General features: G+C 48.9%; 1 protein-coding gene across 6 annotated transcripts in view; it reads left to right on the top strand.

Annotated features, from left to right (window-relative positions):
* Positions 1–13,090, top strand: part of LOC147904850 (SET domain-containing protein) — a 158,805-nt gene that overhangs the window by 7,470 nt on the left and 138,245 nt on the right. For 2 of the 6 annotated variants that reach the window (XM_087388697.1, XM_087388714.1), the window contains exons 2-4: positions 549–657; positions 11,738–11,831; positions 12,260–12,437. In XM_087388697.1, coding sequence (XP_087244823.1) covers positions 568–657; positions 11,738–11,831; positions 12,260–12,437 — 362 coding nt within the window. In that variant the 5' untranslated portion in view covers positions 549–567. Of the gene's footprint in view, positions 1–539; positions 658–11,737; positions 11,832–12,259; positions 12,438–13,090 lie in introns of those variants that run through there. The other 4 variants (XM_087388705.1, XM_087388724.1, XM_087388732.1 and 1 more) reach the window with 4 other exon arrangements.

Below are 13,090 nucleotides of genomic sequence, written 5' to 3' on the forward strand. Positions count from 1 at the left end.
GTGGTAAGCGACGTAGGGACTGCTATTGCAGATGTCGTGATTGATGCCTTGCTTGTAGAGTCCGTCCAGAAAGAGAGTGGCCATTCTATGGGCGAGGTCCAATCTCTCGTTTGGCTAGAGCCTCCCGTCTGCTTGCTGCCAGCCCTAAGCTAGGATGGTTTTAGGTGAGTCTAGGTTACATTAGCTTGGTTAGGTTATGTTTGCCTAGGCTAGTCTAAACTACACTATTAGTTAGATTTGGTTAATCTGAATTTTTGTAATGGGTCTCTTTTGCCCTTTTCCTGACTAAGTTCCACTTAATTAATGCAAATTTATCAAATGCAATGAGAATTGGTTTTATGGCATGTGAATTTTCTAGGTAGACAATGAAAAATATTAGTGTTTGAATCATGATCATATAAATTCTATTATGAAAGTCATGAGTTTTTAAACGAAAGCAGAGCCAAATATATCTCCCCATCGAATTCTAATGGGTCTCATGTTGAAATCCAGAAAACTAATAAAGGAGAGGAGTGGAAATGCTACTGAGTCAACTTCAGGTTGTGCAGGTTTGTGAAGTCCACGAAGATGGAGCCAGACAATGCTCATGCAGGCACCGAACTCGTCTCCTCCCGTGAGCAAGTAGAGCGGCTACAGAGCTTCATCCAATGGTTGCAAGTACTTCTCCTTGGGGGCCCACTTTCCTTTAATATTCTACTATGTAAAGTTGGGAAAAAACAAAGAACAAGGAACACCGATCGGTTTAGCTTCTCCCCTCAGCTAGTTGGAAAAGCCGATAGACCGTGCCTTTAAATATGTGGAAACATATTTATAGCTGGTAAACCTTGCTTTTAAATATGTGGAAACATGATGCAATCTATAATAGTGGAAAAAATGTGGTTAAGGTAGTGCAGCCCATTTTGTATAGTAGCTGTGCCTAAAGGTCTACTTGCCAAGGCCAAGCTGACTAGCTAACAACTATTGCGACACGCCAATAGATTACTTTTCTCCTGTCCAATCATATCTCCTAAAATGTAATGATGTACAATATGGAAAATGTGATATTAAAGGCATCATTGTGCTGTATGTAGCAGACAATCGATGTGCTAATAACAACCACTCATAGGTTGGAGAAGTCACTAGTTTCTGACACTTGTTGGTTACCTATGAAAATAACATTACTTTTCTCCTTTAGATGTTATAGAAATGATGTAGTATTGCCATCTTGCTTAGCAACATACAGGTTAGCATCCGAAGCGGTTTCTAAGAAACCAATAGATATGAAAAAACTATCTTATTCATTGGCTATCAAATTTGTCTACTTTTTTGTGTGTGGCCAGATTACTCCTATTTAATGATTCCCTTAATCAAGAGCCATGTTTGGAAAAAATCCCAGCTCTTTTTGAGAGAAAAAGACCCTTTACTAGACGTTTTGGGATGTGCTTTGATAAAATAGCAGATGGACGTTGAGTCTTTGGCCAAGTCTCCAATAAATGGTTGATATGCTGCCTCCTTCAACATTTTAACTGTCTTGTAAGCATGCATACTCTTATGAAAAGTAGGTGATTTTCCTCTGCATCACCTCCTCCCTGCCTCCCCCTCCCCCCTCTTCAACCCTTGACGGAACAAGAGAGAGATTTTCTCTCTCTGGCAGCAGGTTGTCGGATGGACAGAGCATCCTTGTGTTCGTGTCGGCCCTTCCACCTTGATTGACGAGTGGGTTTCCATTCAGCCAATCCTCGACCGCTTCCACCGGCCGCAAAAACAATTACCTTTTCCAAAGACGAGCTTCAGCAGCTCAAGACAGACTTAGAGCAGGAGTATGCCACCTCACTCTTTGCTCGCATCCATGGTTCCCACCCCTCCAGGCTACAGGCTAGGGATTGGATGCTTTCGGCTTTACCTAGAGACCTCACAGGGCACCTCACTGAAGTTTGTCTGCTTGGATGAGGGTTCTTCCAGGTGGTATTTGATTCTCCAGAGTTAGCAGGTTCAGTACTCAGGGCTAGTCCTTTGGCATCGAGCTCCAAGAGGATCTTTTTGACACCCTTCACTTTGAATTTCGATCCAGTAGAGGAAGATAGCAGGGTTACCTCACTTTTCATTAGGTTCCCCGGCCTTTCTCAGGTCTACCATCGACTCTTACCGTCCATAGGAGCTACTTTTGGGTTGGTCACAGAGATCCCCCCCCTCCCTGGCATGCCCTCTTCAGTGGCAGAGGCTATTAGATTGAATGGGGTGCCAAGAGTCAGGGTCATCGTCTCTGACCTTGATATTATAGATGATCACATTATGCTTGAGCAACCAGATGGTTCCTTTTTTCGACAGAGAGTCGAGGTTGCTGGGAGATAGGATCAGTGCAGGATTTGCAGGACCCTTGGACACTTCGACAGGGATTGCCCAAGGAAGAAGAAAAGGCCCAAACGGTTTATTCCGCCTTCTCATCCTACTTCTACACGCGCTACTAGAGCCCCCCCTTCTCGCCCAGGATCTTTGGGACCAGCCCCTAGACCTGGACCCTCTTCTTCAGCGCGCACAGTACAATCAGTATCCCGTTGGATGCTTGTGAGGGTTGCTGAGACTCTGCCACCTCTACGAGGCACCTCAGACCATTCTCAGTTACAGGCAGGTGATATTACTATAGGCGTAGATGTGGTTGCCCTAGTCCCCCCACCTGCTTATCAAGAGGGGCAACCCATTTTTTCAGGTCCTATCACTGATGTGCCTGATCAGCCCCCTCCCTCGGTTAGTCACACTTCACCTCTTGATAGAAGTAAGGGGGTTTTTTCTCCTTCTCCCTCAGGTGCAGGGATTCTTCGCACTCCTATGCCAGTTCCCGCCTACAGGAACTCTTTTGCAGTACTGGCAGATTTGGCAAAGTTTGAGACAGAGGAGGAGTTTGTACCCTCTACCCTGGGGGAGCCAGTTATTGGGATTCTGTTGGATAGGGTTTCCACCTCTGCTGGAGTGAGTTTTCTTTCACCAGTTGATTTCCCTCCACTTGACAAGAGGACTCTTTCACGGGAGAGGATTTCCTCCACCACCAGATCGGGTAGGACCTTTCACCCGGCCTCCTCCTCCGGTCGATGAGGATTGTTAGTTGGAACGTTCAGGGCCTCGGTGGTATATCTCATTGCCGCCATAGGCAGCTCATTCGTAACCAACTCCATCCAGGTATTTGAGGTGGTCCTATTGATATCTTTATGCTCCAAGAGCATAAGCTGGATGGTAGAGATTGTGCCAAGTCAGGTAAACTTGTTTCTGGCCATACTTTTTGGTCACCTGCCTTAGGCACCAGGGGAGGCATTTGCATTTCTATCTCTTCTTCGATGCTCCCCTTGGTCATTGGACACGGAGTCATAGTCCCCTCTAGAGCACAGTGGGTTATTTTGATGATTGGTGGGCGTAAGGTTGGCTTCCTTAACCTTTATGCACCCAACTTGAGAGGGGATAGTGTCCTCCTTTGGAAGGAGTTGCTCTCTTGGTCTTATATCACAGATTCTTGGATTATTGGGGGCGATTTCAACACGGTTGAAATGCCTTCAGACAAAAGAGGGGGTAGGGAAGGTGGCATTCACTCCCTGGAGAGAGCAGCATGGTATGCCTTCCTTTTTCAGTTCAGTGGCAGAGATATTGGGTATGACCATGCTTTTCACACTTAGCCATAGTCTCTTTTGTTTTCTTGGGTCAAACAAGAGAGTAAGGATGCCTATCCATGCACAGATTGACAGATTTTATGTGGATGATTGGGCATTGGATAGAGGTGGGACAGTATGCATTAGCGCAGGGGTGTCCACTTTAGATCATTTTCTTGTTTTGGTGGTTTCAGAGCCTCGGGCGAGAGGCCACTCTGCCAGTATCAGGCCGCTGATCCGGGAATTGTAGCATGTGTGGGAGGGAGCCGAATCCGTTGTGGAAGAGGCAGTGGTATCGGCCTCGAATGGCATAATAGATAGGACATCTGAAAGCAAAATGCTCCTCCGACTCGATCTCCTGTGTGCTGCTCGTGTCGCTGTGCTCGGAGAGAAGTATCTCGGTGGCGGGTCATCTCATGTAAGAAAGCGGCTAGGCACCGCTGATCCGGGAATTGTAGCATGTGTGGGAGGGAGCCGAATCCGTTGCGGAAGAGGCAGTGGTATCGGCCTCGAATGGCATAATAGATAGGACATCTGAAAGCAAAATGCTCCTCCGACTCGATCTCCTGTAAGTCGCAAAGTGGGCAAAGGCGGTCCTCTCGTGGGATACCCTCTGCGCGTCCACTCTCGATCCGTAGTCGGTGTGACGAGACCCTAAACTGACCGAGGGAGATCCGGAGCGCATGTGGTAGATGAAGTTGTGTGTAACCCGGAGGTGTGATGAAACCCTTCTGTGAGATCTGGAGGCAGTGTCGGCGGTAGAAGTCGAGCTTCACAGGAAGCTCGGAGTGAAGAAACCATGTCCGCCAGGTGTGGAGCTGGAGCAGATCCGCCCGAATGAGCCGGTTGACCTCCTGGTCAGTGGGGGAGAGAGGAGATGGTGGAGCGTCGAGGCTGTACTGAAAAGGAGGCAACCGGTCTAAGTCGAGGCCCAGTTGGGTGAACCAACTGGAAAGACGACTATACCAGCATCGCTGGTCTCCATCAATGGATAAGGCCATAGAGGAGGATAGGGCTAACCAAGGTAGGCGGAGGCGACCGTCAGCGGAGGAGCCAAAATCCCTGACTCTGTGGAGGTAGGTGATAGCCTAAAAAGCTGCATCAAGCTGTAGGGGTGAGGCGCCGAACTCTGCTAGAATGATCTGGTGTGGTATCGATGGTTTGCTACGGATCATCCGAGCAAACATCAGTATCTGCAAGCGCTCAACTCGAGCCCACTCTGTGTCTGAAAGGTCGACTCCCCACCAAGGGCTACCATACATGCCTGCTGGGCGGACCAAAGAATAAAAAAGGAGAGACTTGGTCCGCGGGTCCTGGAAGTGTGAGTGGTAGCACTGTCGCTCCAGCCTGGCAGGAGCGGCGTATCCCGGGCTGATCCTGGCTTGCATGGTCGGGCGCATCGTGAAGATCGGGCCTGAGAAGACAACGCCCAAGTATGTGTAGGAGTCAACTATCTCAACAGGATCGCCGGCGAAGAGGAACTGCTCTCGGTGCATAGCGGGTCTGGAAATGTTGAAGATCATCACCTTGGTTTTCCCAAGGTTGACCTTCAAGTCATGTGTATCACAGAAGGCCTGAAGTCCATCCAAGTGTCGCTGAAGACCAGTAGCAGAAGAGGATAGTAGTACTACATCGTCTGCGTATAGGAGAATCTGGATGGCAGTCTCCGCAAGAGGGCAGCCTGCACCTCCGAGTGTCCTGATGGTGGTCTCGAGCTCGTCGATGTAGAGGCCAAATAGAGTCGGTGACAAGGGACATCCTTGTTTGACTCCGATAGTGCTCGTGATCTCTGGGGTCCAGCTGGTGCCAATCCTGACCTGCCCCGTCACCCGCTCATAGAGAGCTACTACTGCCCAGATAATCGCCGAGTCGTAGCCTAACTCCTGCAGACGTCTGATGAGTCGGGCGCGGGGAACGGTGTCGAATGCCTTGCGGAAATCCACAAAGCAACAATATACTCTCTGTCTCGTGTGTCTGGCCTCCTCAATGATCCCTCTAAGTGTAAAAATGTGATCGTAAGTCGAGTGATCCGTCCTGAAGCCGGCATATCCGGATGCCCTGAGCCCATGTATCTCTGCGCGAGCACTGACCTCGCCATCTAACACTGATGCATAGATCTTGGACATAACATGTCCAACCATGATGGTCCTGTAATTCCGTGGATCCATGGGATCTCCTGCTTTGTGGATGGGTGTGATAGTGTTCAGGGTCCAGGCTCTGGGGAACCTGTGACAGACAGCTTCATTGAACAGTGTTGCCAGGATGGGGGCTAGAGTTTTGATGCCATAGGCAACAAACTCTGTGCATAGGCCCTCATGATCCTTAGCTCGACCGTTATGAAGCTTATGTGCTGCGTGGGTGACTCCCTGGGTTGTGAAGAGGATACAAGAATTGGGGCGGGGGGTGGCTGAGAGGTCGAGAGGGGGCTGATCAGGGATATCATAGAGTGTGCGTGCGTAGGTGTGCCAGAGGGAAGTGTCCATGAGGGGGGGGGGGGGATCGGCGTTCTAGGAATTTCCTCCAGAAATCCTTGGAGTTGCTACTAAACAGAATGTTCAGTAGCGTATCCTCATTCTGGCGCAGGAAGGCTAGCTTCTTGCGACGAACTAGTCGACGATAATCCCTGGTGAGACGTGGGTTGGCCCTAGCGTTTCGCTGGGTTGTGAGTCGGAGTGTGCGGCGTAATGCTTTGCACTCGTCATCATACCATCTGTTGCAAGGGGTAGAGCCAGCGGGTGGAGGGCGGGTGGACTGGGCAGTGGAAGGAAAGATGTGGCGGGCTGCATTGTGAAGGGAGTGGGTGATAAGGGTGGCTCGGTTATCTAGAGAGGGTATGGTGCCTATGTGTCTGAGGAGGGAGGCTAGGTGGGTTGAGTAATCAGGTGAGAGGTTATGATCGAAGTGTATATCATGATAGGTAGTATAGTGCGGGGTGTGGCTGGGAGGGGCTCGGGACGCAAGTATATGAAAGAAAAGGTAAGTGTGATCGGCTCCTGGGGGTAAGGGTGTAGTGCGGAAGTCAGTGATCTGTGGGGCTAAAGCAGGAGATCCCAGAATATAGTCGACGACACTGGCTCCTCCGCCATGTGGGAAACATGTGAAACCAGAGGAGGCAGGTCACCGATCTAGTCCATTGTAGATGACCAGATCATGTATACGTCCAAGGTCCAAAAGAGCCTGCCCATACCCAGTAACGGGAGCGCGATTGTCAGCCGAGGAGCGAGGGAAGCCCGAGTCCTCTGTCCATCTCAGGTAATAGGACCGGATCTGAGTGGAAATCCAGGAGTGATGTCTGACGTGCACCTGTCCTTGCGTTGAAATCCCCAACTAGGAGGACCTCTCCGTGTCTGGAGAACTCCACAATGTTTGAGTAGAGATCTAGATAGGGGGATACCCCCATATCCTCGCGAAGCATCCGTGCGAAATGTGACGTCTCAGGAGGAAAATAGCAGACTGCAATAAAGAGGTCGCGTGTGGAGGGGCGTCGGAATCGGAGCCTTAGGTAACGGGCATGGGCATCCCGTCTAACCACGGATGTCAAGCTCGTGAGCGCTGAGCGAAGGAGTACTGCAACTCCGCCTGACCCTTGGACCCCCCCAGTATATCTGGTCTCCTCACGGAATACTGACTCCCAGGTATAGCCACTGACCAAGGGGAGAGGGCGCTCGGGGCTCTCATGTGTCTCTGTATAGAAAGCGATGTCGCGTCCAGTGTATGACTCTGAGAAGTTCCCAGGGTCAGACCAGAGGGTACCATTACATTTCCATACGGTGCATGCCAAGGGTACTGTGTGTTGAGTCTGAGTCTCATAGACCATGTCTCCCTATTTGGGGGGGGAGTCTGCTACCATGTCTGGAGTACCTGGTGGGGCTCGGCGGCGGGGGCCAACTAACAGGCGGCCATCTCGGACGACAGCCCACTTCCCCTCCTGACGGGCTACATCTCGCTGCTGAAGCAGGGTGTGCCGCTCTTCCACCTGCAAAGGTGTGAGATCCTCATCCATGAAGATAGTAGGGTGGTCCCGTAGTGTAGCACGCTGCCTGAGTGCTGCAAGTCGAGCCTGAGTATCCCTGAGAGAGGGGAGGGAGAAAGAGATGATATAATATGATTGTATCAAAGTTAGGTACGTCGTCTTTGTAAATTATTATTTTTTTCCCAAAAAAAGGGGGTGAGAAGGAGAAGAGAGGGGAGAGAGATATAATAAGATATATCGTATTAAAGTCCTCTTAAGACCCTTGAAGATCTATTTTACTGGTGACCACTATTAACTAATGGCAGTCTTTTACATCCACTGAATAAAATTTCTACAAAGCTTGTTGGTTTGTGAGTCCTTGTTAACTAACTTGTGTGCTTCCTCGAGGACTTTAATGTGGTGTTGCAAGCTTCTTTTAGGTAGCTTCCAAACTTTGGCTGGTTGTTCCAACATTGTTTTCAGATTGTTCCTTCTGTCCCTATATTTTTCTCTCGCGGTCTACATCAAGTTTTATGTGAGTACTTTGGTTATCATTGCTTTGCACTTGTCTCCCGCCTGCCCTGCCTCCCGCTCCGCCCTGCCTCTCCGCTCCCGCCCTGCCTCTCCGCTCCTGCCCTACCTCCCGCCCTGCCTCCCGCTGGCCTCCCGCTGGCCCTGCCTCCCCGCCCGCCCTGCCTCCCGCTCCGCCATGCCTCTCCGCTCCCGCCTTGCCTCTCCGCTCTTGCTGGCCTCTCCGCCCCCTCCTCTAGCCTCTCCGCTCCCGCTCTCTCGTAGCCTCTCTGCCCTCTCTCCGCCCTGCCTCTCCGCTCCTGCTGGCTCTCTGCCCCCTCCCGTAGCCTCTCCACTAACCTCTCCGCCCCCTCCTGTAGCCTCTCCGCTGCCCTCTCTCCCACTAGCCTCTCCGCTCCCTCCCGCCTGCCTCTCCACCCCCTCCCGCTAGCCTCTCCGCTCACTCCCGCTAGCCTCTCCGCCCCTTCCCGTAGCCTCTCCCCTCCGCCCTGCCCCTTTGCCTTCTCGCTGCCCCTCCCACGCTGCTCTTGTTTTGCCTCCTCCGCCTGCAGCTCCGCCCTCCTGCAATCCCTTCTTTGCCCGCTGCTGCCTCCCCCATAATGAATGGCATAGGGGGATGAGGACAGGGGACTAGGCGGGAGACCCTTCGGTCCAAACTTACATATGTGAGGAGATGGGGAAGGGGAATGGTGACAAGGGGAAAACACAAAAGCAACTCAGTCTGGAGGACTTCAACAAACGCAGCAACCGGAGCAGCTTGACAGTGGACAGCACCGTGGCCCAGAAGAAAGGGACCCACCCGAAGCCGATGCCGCTCACCACATCCTCGACCTCTATGGCTACCACCACTATTTCACCACCATCATCTGCCTCATCATCTACTCCACCTCTCCTCCCCCTCTCTTGCATCATCATCACAGGTTTCCTCTCCAGTAGCCTCATCACTAGCCCCACTTGCCACGGCTCCACAATACTTTTCCCTCGCATCACCTCTACCTCTTAGTCAGCCACTCCTCATCACCTCGTCCGGCCTCGCTACTCCTACATACCACTCCCCCGCCTAGATCACGCTGTCCCCACCCTCAGTATAACCTCAGCAGCCCACCTTCATTCCAACCCCTCTCGAGATCCAGTTCCCACCTGGACCAGGATATCTTAGGCCCCCACTAGATGCCTGGGACTCCCTATTGATTGAGATACACAATCTTCGTATTTCGGAGGAGGGATTCATCACACCACTGGGGTACACTAAGCTTCATATGCCTCACTCACTATGGATCTCCATCGGACAGTTTTGGGTATCATCACACCGCCTCCGCATAGAGAGTGGCAGAGCAGCGGGGATCCCTAGGGAGCATCGCATATGCATATTGTGCAACTGTCAGGAGGTTGAGTCAGAGGAGCATTTTATTTTCAGGTGCCTAGTGTACTGCGAGATTCGAGGTCGCTACCACTGTCTCTTCAGAGACGGCTCCGGGCTCCTTTCCAGATTCCTCGCCTACCCAGATTAGAGATGCCTCGCGGCCTTCATTCACGAGGGGGTTCGACACAGAGGGTACTTACTCAGGCGACGGGGCTTGGCCACATCATCAGACACCTCTCAGAGTAGGATCACAGGGTTCTTCCCATTGAGTGACATTGATCGTCCAGTCTCTAGCCGCAGATGTGACAGAGACCCTGACCCGACGACCGCAGCACGACACACGAGACATTGAGGTGACACACAGATTACTATGGGGGACTTCCCGTCATTGTTTAGACCCCAGATACGTCCCACGGGAGTCATGGTGGCTCTAGTCTTGCGTCGAGCCTCGTCTAGGAGACCGAGATGCACGGCACCCCTTGACGGACGCCAACGTCCCATCACCGGCTATGCACCAACTAGGGCGACATGACATACGGAGGATTTTGCTCCGCTCCACCAGTCTTTTTTCTTTTCATTGTCACACTCAGATGTATTTGATTATGTATGATCAGACTTAGGATTCAGCAGGGGTGATGATGCTCGTTTTAGTAGCTCCACACTGTGATTTGTATCAGGTTTTGTTTCAGTCTCATAGACCCATCGGTCTTCCGAAGACTCTAATAAAATTTCTTTCTTTCTTTCTTTCTGATTTTGCATAGGCTTGACATTTTAGGAGCATCTATTGCTCATTTCCCACTTGCCCTGTGGGGCACATTTTGTATATTCTTCCATCTCTTGGGGACTCGGGTCTTGCCCACCTGCCCCTCTCCACCTCTAGGTCATGTTAGCGGGTTCTTATTTTGTTGATTTAATGCCTTTTGAACATTGATATATCCTCCTTGAGGTATTTTTGCATTTCATAACTGTCCAACGGATTAATTTCTTGTTTGTAAAACTGCTTTTTTCCCCCTGGGTCTTGCCATAGTTTCTGTAGCATTTTTTGTGTTACTAAATTCCTGATTTCACATATACCTTATGCTATATCAGCAGCTGTTGTGCCCCATGACTCCATCCATTTCCTTCCCTGCCATGCCAGCTAGTGGTCTTTGTAGCCTCCATTGCTTTGTGGTATCCTGCTTGCATCCATCTTCTTGAGCTTATCGAGGTAGACCATGTATTGGCATAGTGCTTCCCCTTCGAGCGATATCGTATCAACCTTAGCCAATAGGATGGGGTAGGGTGTCTGTACTTTGACCCCTAGTTCTCCTATGAGAAAGTTTTTATATTGTGTCTCTATTCTTCTCCAATAAGTTTTATAGCCCGGGTGTCGAGGCTAAGCTTCCATAGATGATGACTATTTGCACAAATATGCTGTATAGAAACTTTCTCATTTCCCAGTTCCATATGTGCGCCTTCTTGCACTTATTTTGGAGGCTGTGTAGAGCTTTGAAACCTATTTGTATATGGTGATTGTGTCCAAAGTCTCTCTTTCAAATGTGAAGTCCATTTGTTTATTTCGAGTCTTGATTACCATTACTTTTGTCTTGGTTATGTTGACCTGTATGCTTGAGTGCTTGCAGAATTTTCCCAATGCATCTAAATGTGCTTGCATGTCTCTCTTGTCTTAACAAAGAACACTACATCATCCACTTAGATGAGCAATAGGAGGGCATACCCCGCAGCGTGGACTCCTTCTCTGCCGTGTATTCTCATCTAATCTTCCAATTCATCAGTGAAAAGACCAAAAAGAGTCGGCGAGTGAAAAGACCTTGCTTGACCCCTGCTTATGATGACCTTGTCCCTCGAGCATGATCCATCTACCAGTGGTTGCGCTAACTCGGCCAACACCCTCTCATATAGTCAGTATGTGGCTTCTTTGAGTTCTTGAGGGACTTCGAGCCTTTCTAGTCTTTCCCATATTTTTAACGTGGAACTATATCACAGGATTTTTTGAAGTCTATGAAGTAGCAATATCTGGCCCTTTCTAATTCTTGGCTCCCTCTTTTGCCGCTCTTATGGCAACCAAATGATCCACTGTCAAGTGCTTGGGACGAAACTCTGCTTGGGATGATGCCCTAATTTGTATAATATCTCTTACAAACTCCCTTGTTCCCTTGTCTCTTTTATAACTGGTCTGTATTATACACAGGAAAATGATGCATTTCCTGACATGGCATTCATGTTGAGAAGTGAGAAGTTCAGTTAATTCTTACTGGTGTTAGCGGGTGTGTATAGGCAAATGGAGTACAGCTTCGAGGTTCAGGAATAAAGCATTCGGGGGGCTGTTTTGATGGACTTGGGATTTTCTCTGCAAGCGACCACATTGAAGGTCAAAAGCTTTTGTAGTGTGCTAATACCATTTGAATATCCACTTTTGCGAATTAGTTGTGATCTGTTCTGAGGAATTATTACTATTAGACAATATGGTTTTTAATAATAGTTGTGTCTTAAAGGAACACTTAGCATCTTTAATAGCACAAAAAATGGCAAGATACATATTCTGTTAAGAATGGAAAGAATTAAGGAATCAAGATCACAATTGCATCTGCTTGGAAGAGTGGGTTCTAAAAGTAAAATCTGCGATATTGATTTACTGATTATGACATTTAATTAGCTTTGGACGTTTTAAAACATCTTTCAAAAGAGTTGAGCGCAAGGTTACATGATTGAATTACCAAAATGCATTGTAATGGTCACCTTGATAGTACATGTTGTCCTGGATGGTATGAAATTCTGATGTGCAGGTCTGTCACACAGGTGTGATAATGGTAACACCGCTTCACTTGGCAATCACCCCAATGAGGGTTCTTCAGGACCCTGATTTGGGAGACACATATAGGAAGCTGTTTGAAGATGGAGATGTCGATGACAGGCTGCTCATGTTTCTGTTTCTAATGGTGGAGCGAATCCGTGGGCCACTTTCATTTTGGGCACCGTATCCTATAAAACTAGTTTATCTTCTGCAAATCATTAGCTATGCACGTTTGTTGTGGTTCGAAACTCCCAGAATCAGTGTTTCTGTCTTTAAATCATAATTTGTCATCATCCTGTAGGTTCAGAGTTGTGTCCTCAAACCTTTCAGTATGTTATGGAGATGGTTTGTGAGTTGCTTCATGTTATTGTCTTCACCTGTTTCTTTTCAATTCTTTCTATATGTGTGCCCCCAGAGAACTTTAAATCAAAATTCCTATTAATTAGTTGTGGATAAAAGAAGAGGGGTGAAAAGGAAGAGGGCAAGGGCATGATTAAAGTAAGGGATAAATGGGGGAGGGGAGGAGTTTCAATTAAAGGATAATGGAGGGTGGGGGGCCTTAAAGAGAGATGCATGTGAGATTGGGGAGAGGGGGAAGGACCACTTATGAAGGGGTAATAAAGATGAAGGGACGTCCTAAAGGGGGAGGGGGAAGAGGGACCATTTATAATATTATGGTTAGAAATAGGCATGCTATACCACACTATAGCTTAGTGGTAGGGCTCACTTTTGAAAAAAATAAGATTGTGGGCTTGAATGCTATCTTCAAAAGGTTGCTATGCCCATAATATAATGTGCACCCTCTAAGACTTAGATTAAGCTCTGTTTAAAATAAA

Source organism: Dipteris shenzhenensis, chromosome 2, assembly GCF_047967505.1.
Source record: "Dipteris shenzhenensis isolate YYH24624 ecotype China chromosome 2, Dip_SZ_1.0, whole genome shotgun sequence".
NCBI lineage: Eukaryota > Viridiplantae > Streptophyta > Polypodiopsida > Gleicheniales > Dipteridaceae > Dipteris > Dipteris shenzhenensis.